This window comes from Paramormyrops kingsleyae, chromosome 1 (assembly GCF_048594095.1).
Source record: "Paramormyrops kingsleyae isolate MSU_618 chromosome 1, PKINGS_0.4, whole genome shotgun sequence".
NCBI lineage: Eukaryota > Metazoa > Chordata > Actinopteri > Osteoglossiformes > Mormyridae > Paramormyrops > Paramormyrops kingsleyae.
In genome coordinates, this window is record NC_132797.1 from 25373096 (window position 1) to 25395836 (window position 22741).

At 43.1% G+C, this 22741-nt stretch overlaps 1 protein-coding gene across 5 annotated transcripts in view; it reads left to right on the forward strand.

Moving 5' to 3' along the window:
• LOC111850087 (sodium channel protein type 2 subunit alpha-like) overlaps window positions 1-22741 on the forward strand; it is a 130495-nt gene that overhangs the window by 39663 nt on the left and 68091 nt on the right. For 4 of the 5 annotated variants that reach the window (XM_072712245.1, XM_072712247.1, XM_072712234.1 and 1 more), the window contains exons 4-12: window positions 96-186; window positions 889-1017; window positions 2818-2909; window positions 2995-3237; window positions 4992-5055; window positions 18996-19137; window positions 19663-19860; window positions 21030-21206; window positions 22378-22692. In XM_072712245.1, coding sequence (XP_072568346.1) covers window positions 96-186; window positions 889-1017; window positions 2818-2909; window positions 2995-3237; window positions 4992-5055; window positions 18996-19137; window positions 19663-19860; window positions 21030-21206; window positions 22378-22692 — 1451 coding nt within the window. The remainder of the gene's footprint in view (window positions 1-95; window positions 187-888; window positions 1018-2817; window positions 2910-2994; window positions 3238-4991; window positions 5056-18995; window positions 19138-19662; window positions 19861-21029; window positions 21207-22377; window positions 22693-22741) is intronic. The other variant, XM_023823605.2, reaches the window with a different exon arrangement.

Here is a 22741-nt window from a genome sequence, read left to right on the forward strand (position 1 = left end):
ACATATATACGTGTTGTCTGGCCTTGACATGACCAGGATATCACGCTGCCTGCTCTTTTGCCCGAAGCATCCATTTCCTTAACTTTCTTCCCCCACTTTATTCAGTTTGTTTATCATGTGCACTATTTTGACCAACTGTTGCTTCATGGCCATGTCGGAACCCGCACAATGGGCCAAATATGTCGAGTAAGTATCCCGCACCCCACTTCACCCCATTACAAATGAATTAAAAATGACTGATGAAGTTACAGTACTATGAAGGGTGTATCGGAATAGGTGTGTTCTCTTTACTTTGGTTTGAGTAAAATTGCCCGTCTTTAACCCACCCCAGCAGACAGATTCTTTTCGAGATGATTCCGACATTCCGGAGGAATCGTCGCAGCCAGCTGTTCCCTGAGAAGTTTGCCGGTTCAGTGCGGGCAGAGAGTGTTCAGTGCGGGCAGAGAGTGTTCAGTGCAGGCAGAGTGTTCAGTGTGGGCAGAGAGTGTTCAGTGCGGGCAGAGAGTGTTCAGTGCAGGCAGAGTGTTCAGTGTGGGCAGAGAGTGTTCAGTGCAGGCAGAGTGTTCATTGTGTGCAGAGAGTGTTCAGTGCGGGCAGAGTGTTCAGTGCTGCCTCGTGCTCCATTCCAATTTACATCGACTTGGCACCATTTCGGTTTTAGCCGACTTGCTGGGCTGATGCCCATTGTTGTCGTGATGGCTGCCAACTCATGCTGGAGTGAAACGGCGAGCTCGCTCCCCCATCGAACACACTTTACCTCTGTTCTGATGTTCCTGTTGTTCTCCTGTTCCTCTGAGTGCAGAGGGCGGGCCCTCCTCTCTCAATACCGTGCCATTGGCTACTGATGCTGTCAATCTCTCTCACCCTCCCCCCACTCCATTTGATCAGGTACACTTTCACTGGCATTTACACTTTCGAATCGCTGATCAAAATTCTGGCCAGAGGATTCTGCATTGGACCGTTCACCTTCCTCCGGGATCCCTGGAACTGGCTGGATTTCAGTGTAATAGTCATGGCGTAAGTATTCCAGTCTAACCTTTCTGTCAGCCCCAGCCCCTGGGACACCTAACCCCCCTCAGCACAGTTACCTCTGAGCACAAAAAGTGCAGGCTCTCCTTACATTAGAATACCACGGCCCCCCAAGCTATATAAAGTGATTATGCTACTTTACATTTGTGATTTTTAATGACAAATAGCGAATTTCCAAAACTAACTCAGTTAATTTCTTATTGTTTTTGAGATGAGACCGGCAGTGACTTAAAGTCAGGCGTCCTGTGAACCAAAATTCACTCAGTCCTCATGTAATCCAACAAGGAACTATAATTAAAGTTCCAAAGCTAACTCAGTCCACAAAAATACTTACTTACAAACATTTCCCGTGAATTGAGTGATTTTTTTTAAATTCACATCTCTGTTTCCTGCTTTTTTTCTTGCTTTATGAAAGGAAACTATAAAGCGAGACATAAAACTTTTAATCATTTAGGTGTTAATGCTTTTAATTGATTTATTCTTGGGAATACTAGGACTCAGAATTGGGGTTGACACTAGTGACCTTACAGTCGCTAACCCCAGCATTAAGTCCAATAGAATGCATGGCATTGCATTATTAGGCTTCCACAGGCTGCCTATGAATACAATGTTCCCTGTACATTTGTCAAAAGTCTCTGAAAGGAGGTTCAAGATGTTGATATCTCTTAAAGTAAATGACATTTAAAGTGCATCAGCAGAAACAAAACAGTACAATCAGCGAAAGGCACGTATTAGTTAGTCACGTATTAGTTAGTCACGTATTATTTTACAAAGAAGGACAGTTTTCCGCCTGTGTTTTTTCTTTAAATGCTTTAAGCATTGCACGCTCTGTTTTCCTGAATTTTTTAATGCAGCCTGTCTTGCATGTCGTCTTTCCTGGGGGCTGTTGTTATTTTCAAGATATTTTACAAATACCGTGATACCTGAAGAAAAGAATCCATTTCCTAATGTCAGCAGAAGAGCATGACTAGAGAGTTAAGCAGGTGTCTTCCAGACTGACCTGGAATTATTTTTAATGCCTCCAAAAATTGAAAGAAATGGTAAGAAAATGTTATGTTTATGTGCAGGGCAGCAGGGGGCGTAACGGTTAAAGGTATGGAGTCAAAGCAGGGCTCTTATCAAACTGTAGAGTATCCTGGTGTTCTGCTTGACCAAAGAAAATGTGAAAAATGTAAATATTTGCATGTAATGTAAATGCAAGCTTTGCATTCCAGGATTCACATCAATGACTCATTAAATTAGTGTTAGCAAATAGAACCACTGGTATTGGTGTCCAGTGAGTCACAGTAACGTCTCACCTGTGTAGGATTATAGGCGAGACCTGACTGTCTAGAATTGGGACTCACGGAGCGAATCTGTGAAAGATTTATGAAAGGAACAATGGGACTGAGGATTTAGGAATGGCTGGATTCGTCATGCATTGTTTTTTAGTGTCTTATAATGTGATTATATATAATAATTGTTTTATAATTAGGCCCCTGGAATGTAGTGACGCAGTTAACAGGTTTCATGGTGTAGGACAGGGGTCCCCAACTCCAGTCCTGGGGGGCCGGAGCCCTGCACATTTTGGGTTTCCCCTCATTTAACACACCTGATTCAACTCCTTGTGCTAATTACCATGCAGCTCTTGAGCTGAATCATTTGTGGTGGAACAGGGAAAGAACTAAGCTACACAGGGCTCCGGCCCCCCAGGACTGGATTTGGGCACCCCTGGTGTAGGAGAAGAAAGGTTGCATTTGGTCCATCCGTACTTTGCCACATTGCGTCTCTGACCTTGCCTTTCTGCAGATACGTAACAGAGTTTGTGGACCTGGGCAACGTCTCGGCCTTGAGGACGTTCAGGGTATTGCGAGCCCTGAAAACTATCTCTGTCATTCCAGGTGAGGTGGCCATTTCATAGCGCGGCCAACAAGCAAAAAAATGAACATTCCTGGTACAAATAGAACAGTGTGCTCTCCCCGGCAGGTCTGAAGACGATCGTTGGGGCCCTGATCCAGTCAGTAAAAAAGCTGGCCGACGTGATGATCCTCACTGTCTTCTGCCTGAGCGTCTTCGCGCTCATCGGCCTGCAGCTCTTCATGGGCAACCTGAAGCAGAAGTGCATCCGTAACCCCGAGCCCTGCTATAACAGCACGCTTGTCGGCAACAGCAGCTTCGTCTGCGACAACAGGACTTGGCCCTCCCTCAAGGACTTCTTCAACGACGAGGGTGCGTGTGCAGGGTCTGGGCAATGCAGTTGTCCTGGTGTATGTGGGTTCCACACAGATCAGCCTGACATTGCGTCATTTACTCACTAATTCAGTATGGCGATGATAAAAAGGGGTTGATGATAAAATTTGCTTTGGTGTTAAAGAAGCGGGGGGTCAGACAATCTCTGGAGCATTTGGGGTCAAGGGTCTTACTCAAAAGCACTTTGGTGATGTCACTTCGCCAACCCTGGGATTTGAACCAGTGACCTTTCGTTTATTGGTATATTGTTCTAACCTGCTGACCCAAACGCTGCATGTGACCATAGTGCCCTGTGGATTGAAATGATGTCATTTTATAATGTGCGTTTTCTTTTTCTTTTTTTCTTTCTAACCTGTCATACTCATCCTCACACCTCATGCACCCTTTGATTTTCCCTGCATCCAAAAAAGATTTTATTTTGTGAAGGACTTAAGAAAACAACGTGACCTTTGTAGTGACGTAAAACACTCATCCTTCTCCTTTCCAAATTGTAACACCTAATCAGGCCCACTCTGTCAGACGGAAGATTGTGCAATCTTTGAAATGACACTGAAGTGTGGCTTTGAGACTCGCTCAGGGTAGGGTAGGGTGGGGTGGGGGGGACAGATATGGGGGGGGGCATGGGGACGAACATTTAAGGCCATGCTGGATGCGGAATGCCGGTGGTGGGGCGGGTGGAGGAGGAAGGCTGCCAAAGTGCTCGGCGACCCTCTCAGCCCCGTCGCCCAGCAGCACTTAGCGGCTGGAGTGGGACAGAGTGAAGCAGAAACCTCACTGAAAATGAGGCGCGATAAACGGAGAGTTCTGTCTGCCTGTGAGGAGCGGGGCGGACATGGAGACCGGCGGCCATGTGATGTCATAGGCATTCGTTATTATTATTACTATTATTAGGTGCCATTGAGCCCTCGTTGACACTTGGTAGCATTTTTCTAGAACATTCTGTTTTCATCATGGGTCTTCAGGCTCCTCGGTATTGTGTACTTTGTTGTAACGATCGAATCCGATCACTTTGCTTCTGATGCTCCTCTGTTACCTTCAAGCAGAGAAATGTAAATAAAATCCAGAGAAAACAATGGAAATATGACATATCGGCAGGGGTGTAGTTAGAAATTCTGGGCACCCAGACAAAATGTCACCTTGCCCCCCCCCCCCTCCCATTATATCATTTTATAAATATACATATTCCAGGGGCCCTGTAACGTGCTGGGCCCCCTGAATGTGCTGGGGTATCCATGCCCCTACTGCACCCCTGAGTATAGATGATTTTCTTAAAGGGTGTGAAACAATCTCGGAACTTTCGTGATAACACAGGATGAAAGTGACGGCACTTGATTAAGAATATAGTTAAACCATGTATATATGTTTATATCTAATACATATCCCACATAACGTGATGTCAGGTGTCTTTGAGAGATCAAGCCTATCTTCCCTAGAGACACAAACGATGTCATTTCCTGGACACAGTATGATTATCTTTCAAGCACATTAACAAGTTGTTCTGTGATGCTGTATCAATTCACACCATGGGCCCCCCAAAAAACAATAATTATGAAACCTTTCAGTGATTTTCCTGTATTTTGGTATACATTTCGTACCACCTGCTTGGTAAATTTTATCATGTGGGACCTGAGAGGAGGGGCACGTCTCATATTTCTCCCGGGGGCTGAGTCCCCCCTTAGGGTGAAATCCTAGCAGCACTCCTGATTCACTCTCTGCTTTTCTTTACCACCCAGACAATTACTACAAGCTGGAGGGAAGCAACGACGCTTTGATATGCGGGAATGCCAGCGACGCTGGGTAAGTGGGCCGCTTATAACCAAATGTCCCTCATCGTCAGGCTGTGGTTGTGAAGTTTGTGTCTGCACGGGGTTCTCCACTGGAATAAAAAGCTGAAATCTTTCCATCCATGGGTCCTGGATTCCTCCTTAGAGACCTGCGCCACGCACTGTTGCGTCCTGACCTCCAATTGTACCGGACGTTGTGTAATTGAGTCGTTTAATTAGTTTAATGAGTTCTAACGAGGGCAGCTGGGAACTGGCCGGCCCGTAGCCACCTTGTGCCAGAGGTGCGAAAATCCTGCAAATTATTGGGGTCGAAAGGCCACCGGGGGGCATAGAGAGGCGGAGTCGGTGTCAATGCACATGTCGGCCACAGGAAGTGCATGCGGGTGGGGGGGCACAGAGGCCTCGGTGACGATCCCATTGATTTTTCCTTCTGCGGTTTTCCCTCGAAACAGGCCGTCCGTGGAATTTCCCAGAAAGGGGTGGGGGGAAGGGGGCACTGTTTGCTTGCAAAGCAGCCGGGGTCTGGCCTTTGGCGATCTCCGGAGAGCGGTGAGGGAGGCGACATCAGCGCCATATCAATCATCCTGTTAATATGCGCTGGAGAAGCAGCGTGGGTGGCGTCCGATCGGCCCCAAATAGCCGTCAGATTTTCGTTTTGCTTTATTTGCTTTATGATTTTTTTAAAAGGTCAGTTTCTAATGAAAGAAATCAAGGTTGGTTTTATGATTCTGACCTGTAGCTACGTCACTTGGATTCCATGTACTGTGGTCTACAGCACATGCATTTAGACTAACATGCTTACAGTCGATGTTACTGGTCCTTTGGCATGACATGGGTGATGTGCGGTGGCTTAGAGGTTCGAGCACAGAAACGACACATAACAAACAAACGAGAGTCCAGCAGTGCAAAATAAATGCAAAGCACTAAAAAATTAGCAAATGCAAAAAAAAGCCAGAGAGAAAATATACTGTTTTTATTTTAAATGGACATTTAATAAGACAGAGAATTGGTTTCTCACTTGTTGTATATTTTAATTAAAATACGCCATTATGTTTTCATAATGCAACAGTATTTTATATCTTATTTTTAGTAAGCTATCCTGTATGGTATTACCTGTTTTTCTTTAGGGATAGGGTCATATACTGTAGTATTTTCACTATGGGGATTTTCTGAAGCTGAAGCGTTGTGTCAGATTTGGGCACCAGCCTCTCTCTCTGCTTGAATATTAGCGCTGGCATATGTAGCTGAGTGAAGAGCCCCTGTTTGCTGTTAAAGCCCACAATATAGGCCTATGTAGCATTGTGCTTTGCTTTGTAAACAGAAGGTCCAGCATGCCAGGCATATACAATATGATAGACAAGGACAATAAATACAGGGGCAAACGTGGAGAGAAAGAGAAACACAGCATACAGCATACAGAGTGTGAGACTGCAAATATACAGTCTTGTGCAAAAGTCTTAAGGCAGTCGAAGAAAATGTTTAATGCTGTTTGTCTGGGTAGTTAGTGTACAGTAAAAACACAATTTATCATTATAACATATTGAAAGTAAGAGTGACACGATAAAAAATAAACAAGAATTTCTTCTGTTCTCTAAAAAGTTACTGATATCTTGCTGGATGGCTAGATGAACACCTCTCCTCAGGGGCACCACAGACATTCATTCACTTAATTAATTAACTTAATTAGTTAAATGGCTCAATGAGGTATTGATTTACCAAAGAAGATGGAGTAATGGTGGAATCAAAAAATGGACTGGTGTATTGGATGGTAGCTGCAAATACTGGGGTGACTTCAGGAGAGGTTTTGGAGTCGCTATGCTGACACAGATGCAATAATAAAACTCCACACCAACATTCAAACATCATTTTCTTTGACTGCCTAAGACTTTTGACTTCTATACTGTGTGTACAATATTTGTGAAACAGTGCAAAATGGTAACAAAGTACTTAAAATCTGTTGGGTATACAAGTCTAAACTAAAATAAACTAAAATAGGACCATCTGCCAGACAGCAGTGATTTAAGCTCACCTCCATTCAGGATCTGGTAGCCTATAAGGTGGATTGTTCTGCATCCTGTTCTGCGTAACTCTCCCATGTCATAGTAATCTTGTAAAAGTCCTGCACTTTTGGATACAACACGAACGGACGTTACTGGGGTGAAAACTGAGGATTTGGTGGAACATAACACCCATTTGTGTGAATATTTGATGCCTGAGGACTGATACATGTAGGGTTTATGTTTATTTTTGATTTATATAAATAAATGAAAGTAGTTTTGGACCTCAGAGCTCACGTGGACTAGCTGGGGCAACATCCGGTGTGAAATGTGACACTGTGCAGGTTCTTTAAGTGTAATAAACAATCACAGACGTCAGGCTGCTTTTATTAAGGAGACACTTGAGACTGTATGCACTGTTTCAGTCATCAAATGTGCCAAATAGATAGAAATGACACGCTGTTAATATTCCATGACTATTTGTAGATTCTACATTGGCTTATTCAGTACTGGGTTGTAGGGGGAGTTTGGGGTCAATCCCAGAAAGCACAGGACACCAGTTTAGAAATGGCAGTTCACCCAGCTGCATGAAACTGGAGTAGTGGGACACTTATATAACACAAGGAGGTGGGATTTGAACCCACAACCATGGAGGTACATCACTGGTGCTGATCAGTCAAAGCCTGGATGGCTTTAAGCTTTCTAAGCTTTAATGAAAACAAAATCGAGGTTCTAGTCTTGTCTTTTGTTTTATGTTTATTTTATGTTGTTCTTTCCGTTTGTCTATCGGGTCATATTTCCTTGCTTGCCCAGCACTTTGGTCAGCTGTTATTGTTGTTTTTAAAGTGCTTTATAAATAAACGTGACTTGACTTGACTTGACCCACTGAGACACCACACCAATAGCACTTCTTAAACCGAAAACTGTCACTGCACCACTGGATGCAGCACAGTGGGACCGGACTGTGCCATGACCGGACTGTGCCATGACCGGACTGTGCCATGACCGGACTGTGCCATGACTGGACTGTGCCATGACCGGACTGTGCCATGACTGGACAACTCCAGGCAGAGGCGTCGCCTTTTGCTGATTGGCTGGATCATGCCAGCATTCTGATGAAATACCTCACCTATATAAATTAGTTCAGAGAAATGTTAAATAATATGTTTGTGGTATAAAATGTTCAACATCCCAAATTAACATGTTAAATTCGTGCTCTAAAGTTAAGTTTTCAACTGTATTCTAAATCATCCATCCGTCTCCAATAACTGCTTATTCAGTACAGTGTCACAATGAGTGTGAAAACAATCCCAGAATGCACAGGGCAGGGGACACTGCACAGCTTAGAAGCACCAACTCAATTAACCTCATGCATTTGGACTGTGGGAGGAGACACACTGAACATGGGGAGAATATGCAAAATCTCCAAACCATATAGAGACAGGACTCCAACCCTCAACCCGGAGGTGTGAGGCCACAGCGCCAACCACTGAGCTGCCTGTAACGCTTAATTAACTCTGACAAGGTCTCTAGTTTTGTGCATAGCACACCATACATGCATTCTTATAAATATGAGAATCTGGCAATTCATGCTTGACACCCACATGGTGCTGTACGACCTGGAATCTGTGGCCTTGGAGAGAGGTCTCACCTGACCTGCTCTGTGTGCCCTGACCCTCACCAGGAGAAGATGGATGGATGTACGATCGATGGCTGAATGGATCTTGGACTCTTCGGGCTGGTTGGGTGTTTCTGAGTGCTTTCCATGACCTTCAGGGAGACAAAAGGTGCTTTGCAGCTTGACGTAATTTTGAATCAACACCAGAGCATGACAACAGGCAGGATCAGGGTGCAGTATGGATATAGCCACTGTAAAAATGTTATAGAGGGAAAACAAACCTGTTATGTGCTGGAGTGAAGCAGGTTTTTGTAAGGAATATTGGATCTGTTGCCCAGGCCCCTCTCCAAATTTGAATTGTTGGCTGGGACACAGGATTAGCTAGAGGAGCCAGGGTTAAAGCTTGTGGGGGAGGGGGGGCACAGGCGGGTCAATCAGTGGGCCAGATGTCATAAGTTTAATGGAGAGAGGACCGATGGGCTAGGCTTGTGATTGGGTGGGCAAGCTCCTCCACAGAGTCAGGCCTAAAGTTAACAGTGCAACAGTAACACCAACTCTCCCTTTGAAGCGGCAGCCCACAGTGGCGGTCATCTCACTGAGTGCTGCACCATTGCTGAATTCAGGCCTGCACATGTGCAATGTAACACATGTCCACAGCGCGTGTTATCCAAAGGCCATGCCTGCTTATTTCACGGGGCGCTAACACAGCTAGCAGCATGCTGTCCGGCTCACCCTCACTGTAAAGTTGGGATTTATCAAATAGGAAGCGCTGTGGGCCTTTTAACTCTCTAAAGGTCTGCTGTGAAAGGTCCAGTGTGAGACATACAGGCGCCGAAATGTCAGAACATTTCTCTGTTTACCTACTTCCTGTATGCCGCTACAGGGGAAAGGAGAAAAACACTCAATACATCCCAAAAATGGTCAGCCAGGCAATTTTGGAAAAAAAAAATCAACCAATTTTATTTAGCAGAACTTTTTGTGTTGCTAGAATATTCTGTTTGGCCTATTTTTGTGGTTTGTTCTGGTTCGACAGGTAGACGAGCTGTACTTCAGTGAAGTAAAAATGCTTTTTTCTGGGTAGGATGAAGGAAGCCTGGCTGCCGGTTAGCAAACCGCCGGCACCTTGCTGCAAAATTACTGACTGCATACAGAAGATGATGCAGAACCTGACCATGGAAATAGGCTGGTACAACCTACAAATATGTGGCTTTCAATTTTGAATCCCCAAAAGCAAACAAGCAAATAAATGAATGAATGAATAAACAAACAAATATTAAGTGAACTGCCAAACCATTAGGGGTGTGACGGTACACAAAAAACAGTTCAGTGCAAATCTGGTTTGGGGCTCACGATTCGGTGCAATTTTGGTGCAGCAGGAAAAACAGAATTTAAAAAAATGTCATGATGTTAAACAAGACACTACCCAAGCAGGCTGCTTTCAGACAAAAACCCATGCAGGGGTGTTTATTGAGGTAAACAAGGTAGTAGATGCTGACAGATCACAATGACCGAACAGGGAGCACAGGACTAAGAGACGCTTATATACAGGACTAAACAAAGGGGTAAACGCAAGGCAGCTGTGGCTGGTTAACAAGAGGACAGGACCAAGCGGTTAGACTAACCAGACTCAGGTGTGGTTGGTTTGGAGCCGGGCCCGAGGGAAACACAGGGATAGGACACGCCGGGCGGGGCTGGACGTGACAAAAAATATACACATTTATTATTAAAACTGCAAACACATTTAGAAACAGATGTACACCAAAAGCAATGTGTCTGTTGACATGTATGAATAACTGAATCTAAATAAAGAGACACTTATTTGCACATTGAAAAAATAAATATTTAAAATGAATTTTAAAAATCAAAAATATAACGTTATGACAATCATATTGAACTTTACCTATCTAAATCCCATTTTCTTTATTACCGATTATGGACGGTTGTATATCTGTAGTGATAAACACCCCAATAGCTATAGCTATAGCCTAGTCTGAATTTGTTGACAAAAGGACCTTAATGCCGCCTGGAGACTAACTTGCAGAGGCTGTTTCTGCCGTATTCCGGTCGTACGCACATTCCGATGATGCAGTCTCTAAATGAGTTAGCATGTTGCATGTGTTTCCAACAATGTATCTGAGTTCAGGATAAAAGAGCCGAGTTGGACTTATTAACTGCTCTCTCTTCAATGCTGGTGTAATTTATTGGGAAACCACAATGTTCCCAAACCACCAATAGTGACTGACCGTGACCAGCATTAGTCATAACTAACTCACAGCCACCATCAGCATAATGTTTTACACGTTAAACATCTACTTGTAAATTTGTGTTCCGCTCATGCCAATAAATGTATCCATTCGTTTCATTGTGCATACTGAAAAAAAAATAATGTAGCAAACACTACACGCTGAATACTTGTACTGTTACAGCCCTTACTGCCACGATACTTTTAGCTGGACCTCAATCTCAATATATAGACTCATATTTGTCAGTCTGGGCTACAATTCATGCAGGTTGATTTGGGAACTATAAAACAAACCCTAAATTCTCACTTGACAGACACCCTATAATGAGATTGCCCGAGAATATGTTATGTGAAAAGAAAGTGCCTATGTTTACAATGCTTGGATCTTTTGCAGTATGCGACCCAGCCGGTTAGGATGCTGTATGTCTGATTGGAAGGTCACCAGTTCAAATCCAGTGGTCAGCAGAGTGATTTCACTGTTGGACCCTTGAGCAAAGGCCTTTAACCCCAATTGCTCTGAGGACCTTGAGTGACCCTGTGCTCTCAATTAAACCAGTGACCTTCTGATCACAAGCACAGAGTCCTAATCAACCGAGTTACACACTGCCCCCTAGTGACCTTCTGATCACAAGCACAGAGTCCTAATCAGTCGAGTTACACACTGCCCCCTACTGCAACCCTGCCTAGATAATTGGGGTGTTTTTTTTTTGCTGACTGATCTGTACACCCTTCGTTGACCTGTGTCCTGCGATGCTTTGAACACCCAGCGGCTGTCAGCTTGTCCTGTGTGTGCTGTATCCATATTTGTGTCTGTCGCCAGTTTACATTAATTACGTTCTTAATTCTTATATTGTTTTAAATGTACATGTAAAATACAGTTTAGTTGGATTTATTCACTTTCATTATTTTTTATTCTAAAAATCCATTTCTATTAAGTTTTTAAATATTTTAGTTTCACTTTAGGTTTTAGTAAATTTATTTCTGGGATAGACTGAAAGTTACTATTTTATGTGTCTGATATTTAGAGAATCTTACATGCACATTATGTTTTATTAATAAGGTTTTATTAATGGTCATTAAAGATAAACAAATAATTTATTTAGCTTTATTAGAAAATGATAATGGAAGATACGTTTATTTTTATCTTATTTATTTTTATTTGTTTGGTTTCAGAAGCAATATTTATAATTTCTGTTTAGTTGAAGTTTGCAGTTTATTTTCATATCATATTTTATTTAAGTTACCAAAAATGTTTTCTTACAGTTTTAGTTTATGTTAACGATAATAGCCCTGGTACTTGCGTGTCGCTGTCTACCCAGCCGCGCCAGAAACCAGGGGCGCCGTAAGGGGGAGGAAAGCTAGGACGATTCCAAGGGCCCCTGAGTGACAGGGGCCCTAAAAAATTAGGAAAATAACTGGATTGGTTTGGACTGGGGGGCCTAATATGATATGCTTTCATGGGGCCCAAAATCTCTAGCGGCGCCCCTGCCAGAGACGGCGCTCCGCACGACGACAGCGGTACTGCCGATTTGCAGGATTCCCGGAATTCCCCACTGCAGCTGCATTTCATCCCACTTTAAGCCCCTTTTTGCCTCACTAATGGGCTTGTTAATGGCAGCTCTGACCTTAGCAGCAAAGAGAAGATTAATGCTTCCGTTCTGACCCCATCTCTGTGTCCCCCCCCCCCCCAATCAGAAAAAAAACTGTCCCATACGGAGCGCAGTGATGCAGCACTGTCACTTTGAAATAAAAATATACACATAGTATACATATATAAAAAACTAGCTTCACTGTATTGTTCTTGATTGTGCACTGCCGTGGTGAATTGGGACTTAGAAGCAGCTGTACATTTCATGTGCTGTTCAGCAGAGGCAAAGTATTAGTCGGGTCAAATGCTGGGGGGGGGAGGGGGGTATTTTTAAATCTTCTGAGTGTGTGCCAACAAGTAATCCCTGGCTTTGGAAACGAAGGGTACAATTAAGTTATGATGGCACCCTCCCCTCTCTGATGTCCCCTAATTGTTATTTTTGTGGTACTTCAACCATTTCAATTAAAGAAAACCCTGCCATGATGCATTAAACCTTTGATTAAATGCTGTTTAGTGTGTCTTAATTAAGCTATGCATGATTATAAATAACCTGTAATTATGCGTTCAGAGATGGCGTACAGATGTGATGGCACTCGGATGGCACTTTGTTTGCGAAGCCAGCTTGGGCCGTGGAATCGGCACACGCTCCCTGTGCTGTTCACTGCTGGTCGGTGACCTCGGTTTACGGTGACCTGATTGTCAAAGGCGTGTGTGCTCGGGAGATCAAAGAAGGGTCACAGTTTTAAACAAGAACATCAGTCCCTGGGAGCATCATTATCTGAGCAGGGTGACCACTGGCAGTGTTTTACAACCACTGAAACCTTGCCTTTGTGGGGCCCCTGAGGTTTGAGTCCCCTATTGGTCACACACAGTCATTACAGTAGATATTAAATAAACGCATCCCTTATTTATGAAATGCTGAGAAAGCATTGTTCTGCCAGCTAACTGCAATCGTCTTACTCTGATTATTAGCTATTTATTTAGCATTTAAAACGTATGAGGGGGGTAGAGGGTCCTGAAGTTACTGCCGCGTGAAACAGCAAACCTGTCCCTGAGGGTAACGGTATTTCAGGGTGGGGTCCTGTAGTTTGGGCTCCTCGCATTCAGGCGCTGAAATTAATGGCGCCAATTATCTGCTGAATATGAGAAATTAAAACATAAGCAGTCGACTCAACCCGGCCATATGTGCACCATAAATTTGTGCAAATATCTGGCTTTGCACGCAGAATCTCTTAATGAATTTCGCTTTGCTTTGCTTGCTTAGCACTTTGTTCAGAAAAGCATTAGAGTGAAGCTTTGTAAATTTGAAGACGCCTAACCCATTGTAATGGTGTTATCACGTGAAACCAGCTACTTAACTGAAAGATACTGATAGAATCAAATTATATAAATTATATTTCAAATATATATTCTCATGTATAGATTAAAAATTAATCACAGAATATAGGAAGGACATTTTTTATGTGTATGTTAAAGCATACTAGTTAGAGACACTAATCAACCAAGTAGAACCTGCCACACCATGACCTTTAACAAACTTGTTCACTCTATTTCAGTTCATTTAGTACCGTAATCCATTTTACGCCTTTTGAAATACTGTTGATTTTTTTCTCTCTGAGGGGCAGACAAGCTAAAAGTAACTGTGTCTATATACTCTAAACAATTTTTCATTGTGCTTCATTCTTTATTTATTCTTCTTTGTACAATATAATGATAAAGAGTTCATGGCTACTCGGGAGGGCATCTCTGAGTCCCAGCACTGAACGTCGTACATTTTAGGAGAAGTTTTACCGTGTATCTTCTTCAAAGGAGCGATTCTCACAGACAGAAAAATTAATGTGATACAGTCACATAGGGAATCATTCGTGTTTCCTGGAAGCATTTCATGAGTCCCCAAAGAAGTGAATGGAGCCACTATCACCATCACAAGAAAAAACATCAGAGAATTATGTAGCAAATTATGTATTTCATTTTTAATTATGTATTTTTCCATGTTATCATAATTACACTACTAAGCACTATCTGTTATGTTACTGATAATGAAAAAAAAACACAAATAAATGTAATTCTCACCTTAAACACCTAATCTGGGATTACGATGTAAGAGGTGTAATTATCTCAAACATTACAGCATTAAAGTTTAAACATGAACTATATGCATTTGTGAACTTTAAAACTTCCCCAGGTTTGTCATGATTCACATTATTAAAGAATGTCTTGTATTCTGTATTACGATGTTTTATTCTTAAGTACAACACCACAAGAATTAAACACCAAAGAAGTTAAATATAATACCACAACATATTCATTATTAAAGTACAATTTTATTATCTGCCCTTTTGGAAATGTTACATGGCCTGTCTGAAATGTTACTATTGGGGCAAAAAAGCACCCGAGAGATGTAACAAGAAACAATCTCCCTGGGCAACAGCCTCCTAGACACTGTTGCTATAGAAACTTTAAGTAGCTTTATCCTCATAGTGATATTTCTTTTGTAGTAGCTCTCCACGTAGCATTAACTCATTCGCACTTTGTTGTTCCATTTCCTGTTTGTGGTGGGATGTCGTCGGTGTTTCCGTACCATGACTAAGCTGCCATGCTCTTTTCACACAGGAAAACAAACACGCGGAGCCGTTCACAAGTTCAACAGTAGCACGTCACACTTACTATAGCTCCATGTTTTCGTCAATGTTTAAATGTTTTTAGGGTGTCCTGTTTGTACTATCTATCTATCTATCTATCTATCTATCTATCTATCTATCTATCTATCTGTCTATCTATCTAATCATCTGTCTGCATGCCACTCTGTCTCTGTATCTCTTTATATATATATATATCTACATATTTAAATTTGGAATTCCTAAAATATTCCATCCATCCATCCATCCATCCATCTAATCAGAGAGAATTATCACTTACACATTGATGCCATTTCTTTTCCTTGAGTGATCATGTTAGTAGTTTTTTGGACTTGATTAATGCGCTGTTAATTAATTATCCCAATGCGTTGCCTGCACTGTAGAGGTGCGGCCCTCCAGCAGGTAGGTCCTTGATATGGCAAGCCCCTGAACCCGAGCTGGGGGAACGGGTCACTGGAGCGAAGGGCCGTGACCACAGCCTGCTGGTTCCCTATTATTGTAGCTTTCATTAAAACATGCACCCCCTAATCATCTCAGACTGGGTTTCACCATTTTAATATTGAGTCTGGACGCCGGCCTGGTGCACTCCCATCACAACACCCTTAAAGGTAACCCAGCCTAATGTGCCTTTCAGGATTCTGCTACCGTTACATTTACATTTATTTATCTAGCAGACACTTTCATCCAAAGCAACGTACAAATTGAGAGAGAAGGGTCAGCCAGTCCCTGGAGCAATTGGGGTTAAGGGCCTTGGTCAGGGGCTCAATGGAATGTGACCTGGTGACCTTCTGATCATGGGTACCTAGCCCTAACCATCAGGGCCACATACTGCCCAGTCCCCTGGGGACTTGTGCACAATTGCTTGCATGCTGAATCTAAGTGAATCCATCAGCCTCGCCCCTTCTATGGACTGGGGTTGCACGAATAAGTGCAGAAGTGTGACTCTAAGGGGTTATGGACACCTTTGTCCTTTTCTGTATACAATTAAGGTATTGTCATATGAAAAAAAAAAGAGGCTGGCATGACTTTTCACGCCTTTGTGTTTTTCCGGGCTTCCAAATAAAGTGCTACCGCGAGTGACTGGTAGCTTAATTAGAGGCAGTTTATTTTACAGTGCGTCTTCAGTTTCACAGTCTGATCGGTATCGGAACCGTGTGCAATTTGAGCCTCCTCAAAGGTCTGTGGCTGACATCCAGCGGAAGTTGGTACACTGGATACTGCCCATCCGCGGTGCTTAACAATCCTGCCTTATGACATAGCTTGCATTCGTGAACGGACAGCTAATCAAAAACAACAAAGGGGACTGTGTTGGCTTTCTGGTGGTGGGGGCGCCTAACCTGGCTCTGAAACTGTTTGCTCCTGGCCTTGGGGGGGACGCCAACTTCTAAAATAGCCTCTGAATGCCCCCATCTTGAACATGTGGCCCATTATGATATCAGCTGCCATACTGCTAAATGAAGTTGGTTCCTCTGATGCTTCCCCAAAGTACCAGACGTGAGTTTGGTGGGCCGCCCTTCTTCTGCAGCCCCGTTCCATCCCTGAAGTTTCTTGAGGCACTTGTAAGAGCCCCGTCTCCTCATCCTGAAGCTGTCAGAGACATTGAAATGCATTTAATGCTCATTTAATGCTTTTAACTTAGCTGTGTCACATGTTAGCATGGACTTCTGTCCTTCTGTGTATAGGAAGGTAAAACAGCTCAGCCAGTCAGAGAGGTTGTTTCTGTGAGACAGCATTGGACACTCCTGGGCTTATAAATTTAAATGTATATTTAGAAGCCCAGGGTGGGTGCTGGGGGAGCTGTGCAGGATGTTCTAGCACTGCATCTGTACCTGCGACAGGCTGATTTCTGAATGAAAACACAGCAAGGCTCGTCCGTCTACTAGTACACTAGTCCTTCACAAAAACGAAAAACATGTTAAAGGACTCAAGGAGTTACTTCTCAATAGGAGATGAAATGAGTGGTGATGAAAATAGTAAGATTCTTCACAATGAGCTGATAGTATGTAGAACTCTCAATACTACAGTAGTGCTTCATTAATGCATATGGTTCAGTAAATGCATACCAATAGGACGGTATGTTATTAAGTAAGTATAACACTTGATTGATACGTGAACATACATGTTCTGGTACGGTGAATATCTCTGTTTGGTTCGGGTCCTCCGTTGTGGGTTCTAAGTGTTTTTTTTCACACAGTGCCACTGTTGTGTATCTCCATGTGTATCTGGGGCAGGCAAAGAGGAAGCATTCCAATGTACCTGTACTCGTACATTTTCAAATGGCAATTAAAGAATTTATTATTTATCACATTGATAAAATACTAATGTTTTTGCAGTTGGTGATTTCATATTTCTGAAGACCATAATTCTAGAAGTTCGGAATGTCGGATGATTGTTGCGGTGTGCTCTATACAGTTTATTTGGGATTAATAAAGTATCTATCTATCTATCTATCTATCTATCTATCTATCTATCTATAGTCTGTCTATCTCTATCTATAGTCTGTCTATCTATCTATCTCTCTATCTATCTATCTATCTATCTATCTATCTATCTAATCGTATTATGTGGTGCCTTTACTTTGCTTATTGCATGAGGGTCATACAAGAGTAACAGTAAATACACATGCATGGTGCAGAAATGCGATGACATCACCTCCTCAGCCCCACGACAGAAACTGTACGGAAGAGAGCCTGTTGATTAGCACGTCTCCTGTGGACACGGCGAGCTGTCGGGGCTGACAGCACCCATCACCAGACACATAGTGCCCCCCCCAGCCCCCATGTCCCCCCCTTCCCCCGGCACATGCCCAATCGAGCAGCACCGAGGCGTTGGGGCTGCCTGTTATAGATTGGCATGTCCGCTGACGTGTTCCTTTGCGAGATGATGTCTGGTCCACTGGCATCATTCTTGCCATGCATCTTGCTTTTCTTTGACGCTTGGAAAAAATGCTGAGCGCAGTCCGGCTGTCTTACGCCACTGTTCCCCGCTGTTTTTATTTTGATTGCGTCCCAGAAACTCTGTAAGTTTGTGACACTGGCAGACACTGGTTGATCCCCCCCCCCGAATACTGACGCCTTGTAATCAATGTTAGCACCAGACTTGGTTCCCCTTGACCCACATTAACTTGCTTTATACCACGGTACTGTCGAATGCTCCAAACTGATTGGTCAGAAGGGTTGATAAATTTTCTATAGCCACACATTAGCTTGGCAAATCATATAATTCATCTTTAATTATAACTAACTTTCCTTAAAAGTCCGGGCATGGAACCCATTTTAAAATGACAGAAAGTATAACAATATTAAATCATTGACAGAAGTACTTCTACTAATAAATCAGTTTTCAGCATGTAAACTTGAAAATTATGTATTTATGTTTAATTGTGTAAGCCAAATGTGTAGTAAATGTGGTGTAAACAGTGTAAACTATTCCAAGCCGTGAATTAACCCTTAGCTGATAATGTTAAAAAAATAAAATTATAGTATTTGCTTGAAGTCAAATTTATCTAGGGTAATATGTAGAGATTTAGAAAAGCTCTGTTAGCCAGCAGAATAGTTCAGAACAGAGGGGTTTCTGGTTGGTCTGTGAACTTACTATCATATCTGACCTCAAACAAAAGCATAGCCTTACTGTAACTCAACTATTTTTGCGTGAAACAGCATATAGCGAGCAGCCCAGAGAGAGACTGCTCTCTCTGCTTGTTCTCTCCCGTATTGAAACACTTGGAGCCCCAGCTTTAATCATCGTGTCTCTTTACACAGCACATCACATGTTACAATATCAGCTTGTTATTCTACTCCATTGTCTGCTCAGCAGCACGAGACAGCAGTGCTTGGATGTGTGACTGCTTCGTCTTGTCCGCTCTGCAGGAAGTGTCCCGACGGGTTCGTCTGCTTGAAGGCGGGAAGGAACCCTAATTACGGATACACCAGTTTCGACTCTTTTGGGTGGGCCTTCCTCTCGCTGTTCCGGCTCATGACCCAAGACTTCTGGGAAAACCTGTATCAGCAGGTAAAACCAATTGGCCAGCTGGCTTTACCACCTGCTGTACTATTTTGAACCATTACTGACATAAACACACCTTCTGATATACTTGAAAGTGTTTAGGTTGGGGCAGTGTGTAGCTCAGCGGGTCACAGATCTGTGTCTGTGTCCAGAAGGCTGTGGGTTCCAATCCTGTGGTTGGCAGAGTAATTACATCACTGATAGTCCCTTGAACAAGACCCTTAACCCTAATCAGAGAGCAAATTTCCAAATTTCTCACTCAATCCACGGGATATGTTTTCGAGAAAATTTCTGCATACACTGTAATATGTCATGAGGAAGCTTGATGGTGATCTCATGTGATAAACAACATAAAACAGGCTGAGTTCACTTTGGAAATGTACTGTTTGGTCGCTCCGGGAAGCAGCCTCACTGACCCAGCTTTCGGATCCTCACTTGTATAAAAGCTTCTCATAAATGTAAAATGTGAAAATAAAACATAAAACATGCATCAGAAAGTGTGACCTGACCATCTCCGTCTGTATCTGTCAGACGCTCCGGGCAGCGGGGAAGACATACATGATCTTCTTCGTGGTGGTGATCTTCCTCGGTTCCTTCTACCTGGTGAACCTGATCCTGGCCGTGGTGGCCATGGCCTACGAGGAGCAGAACCAGGCGACCATGGCGGAGGCTGCCGAGAAGGAGGAGCAGTATCAGCTGGAGCTGGAGCGCATCAGGAAGGCGCAACAGGTGCGGCAACGTTGGCGGAGGCCAGGGAGCCCGTGTCCTGTGTGAGGGCCGGGTTTCACTGCAGTGACAGTGACTGTGACAGTCATGACAAGGACTCACTTACCTATAGATTCATACTACAGGATTGTACAAAAGCTGTTTGTCTGACCAGTAAGTGTACATTGATTCATAAAAACACTATAATATTTGACTATATACAAATATACAACAACACAATAAACAATAACAAGAATGTCTGAACTCTAACAAGTTACTGATATCTTGACGGATTCCTAAAAGAATAATGATTAATGATGGTTCCAAATTTTATCCTCAATGGCACCCCAGCCATCTCTCTCATCCCTCCATTTTCTGCAACCGCTCGTCCTATTCAGGGTCACATGGGGGTGTGTGACCTACCCCAGCCATTACATGTATTTAATGTATGTTTACATTAAATACTCACCTCCCCTGACGGAACTTGGCCATTGTTAAAATACCTTCAGATCCCGAGCAGGAATGATTAGAAAGAGAACTTGATGACTGATGCTGACCAGTAGATCAGAAAGGCATAAAAAGACTCCATGGATGATCATACCACTGTTACGCGATGACTAAACAAGCAGAGATGGCTTCTTAGCCATTAGCTCATGTAATTAATTAATTTGTTAAATACAAATGTACCAAATGTAACTCGACATTTATCTCAGATTTTGGTGGATATTAGCTAGCCAAACATGGTGTGTTAGTGTATGAGTCAACACATACATGGGTATACCGGATAGTTACTTCAAATACTGAGGTAAGTTTAGGAGAGATCTTGCAATAGCTAAGCTGACACATTCCGACAGACATAAAATCTAATTTTACACCAAAATAAATATAATTTAAACATAATTTTATTTGACAACCAAAGACATTTGCACAGTCCTGTATAAAACAGTCCCGTTTCTTTTGTAGCCATTGGGTTTTTCAAAATGCCATTTGTCATTAGGGCAAAATCCACTTTAATGCCAACAATATAGAGGCAAATAAAATGTAATGAGTGCTGTGGAAGAACCTTTGACTCAGGGTAAAAATACATACAGTATTTGGCATCTTCTACAAAAATCCAGCCTTCGTAGGCAGTAGGAACGTTCTGGTAGGCTGGATGTCTCTTGGGTTTCCTGTAAGGTACCTCCAACTTGCAGGGAATGTCACAGAACTCTCCGGATCGGGAACCTGCTGCTTCACCCGAAGAGCCCTCTTTGACCCTGGACGCCAAGGAGCGGAAGAAGTGGAAAAAGCCCCAGATGACCTCATCTGAGGAAGCAGACGGCAATCTAGACGAGAAGACACAAAAGCCTGACTCCTTTGAGGGATCTAAGGTAAAATGAGGTCAAATGACAAATTGAGTGGAAATAATATCTATATGTAATACATGGAGATGCAATTGGAAACGAAGAAGAGTAAATCTGACAGCAAGTGTTATAGAATTAAAAAAAAAAAAACACAGTATTTCCCCCGAGATCAATAAAGTTAATCTTATCCTGTTTTACGTCCTGCTGTAATGTAAATTCAGTTTAATCTGCCTATGTTTCACACCAGTCCTTCCCTGGCTGAAATGATATCTCAGTATGTAGACAATCTTATTTAAAGGGCTCCTCTGCTACCAAGAGTTTCCACAACACTGGGATTACGCCCTTAGATGTCCTTTGTATACTTCCGTCGATATTCTCCCGTGATCCCAACAAAAAAGAGGTGGTTGTGCAGATGCACTTCAAAAGCCCAGCAGTATAAAGGGTGTCACACGGATCATGGCTCTCTGTAGCCACACAGGTCAGAAGTTCCTTATTTCATGTTTAGAAAAGGTGTCGAGGCCCTTTGAAAAAGTTCTGCCTGCAGGGAACCTTCAGAACCCCAATTACCAGCCACCTGACAGCTGCATGTTCTAGCTGCAGTGGTCTTGGCCATCCTGGTAGAACATGATACCATGATTTCAGGCTTGCTTTCTGCAAGATACGGATGTAGGCGCAGTCCGGATTCTGGGAAATTAAAACGCAGTAGTCTGAGTGTGCCCCGTGATGGACTGGCATCCTGACCATCCTGTGCCCTTTACTTCCGGGGATTGGCTACAATCTCGCCAAGATCTTTTTGTTTTTATTACGAAGAGCAAATTTCCAACACTCACAATGTGTCCACAAGATACATTTTTGAGAAACTTTCTGCGAACTTGGTGAGGTTTGGAAATTTAACAAAAAGTTCTTTGTTGGATCTTAAAACCACAACCTATAATACAGGAAGCCTGACTTGGTCATTGGAGGTCTCATCACAAAAATAACAAAAAATGAAAAATTTCTCTTCAACACACTAAGTAGATTGTTGAGTCACAATGGCAATGGTATGTTGTTATCTGCTTAAATTTCCTTTATGAATGATAACCCCCTTGCATCAAATGACCATCAAGCACTGTTATGATTACATACAACTTATTCTTAATTCTTTAAATATGATTTAATTTGGGACATTTGACCTGTGCTGTGTTTTCTTTAATGCCAGCATATCCTGGCACAAGCCCTCTCGCCCCAAACCAAAAGAGGAAGCCAGGCCAGCATCTTCACCTTCCGTCCTCGCGGCAAGGATTCAGAGACCGACTTCCCTGGTTATGATTTCAACTCTCCCGGCAACAACGACAACCTGCCCTGGCGGAAGAGGAGGCCAAGCTGCCAGAGCGTGGACAGCCGCTGCTCCCAGGTGCTCAACGTCAACGGCAGGCTCGTCGTCATCGTCGACCAGAATGGGATCTCCAACCTGGGGCCTCGGGCTTCTCTGCCGCTACCTGCCTGTGCCATGGAGACCCTTGACGAGGATCATGTGAGTAGGCCTGACCCTAGCGGCTGTCGGATTCTCTCCCAGAGAGTCG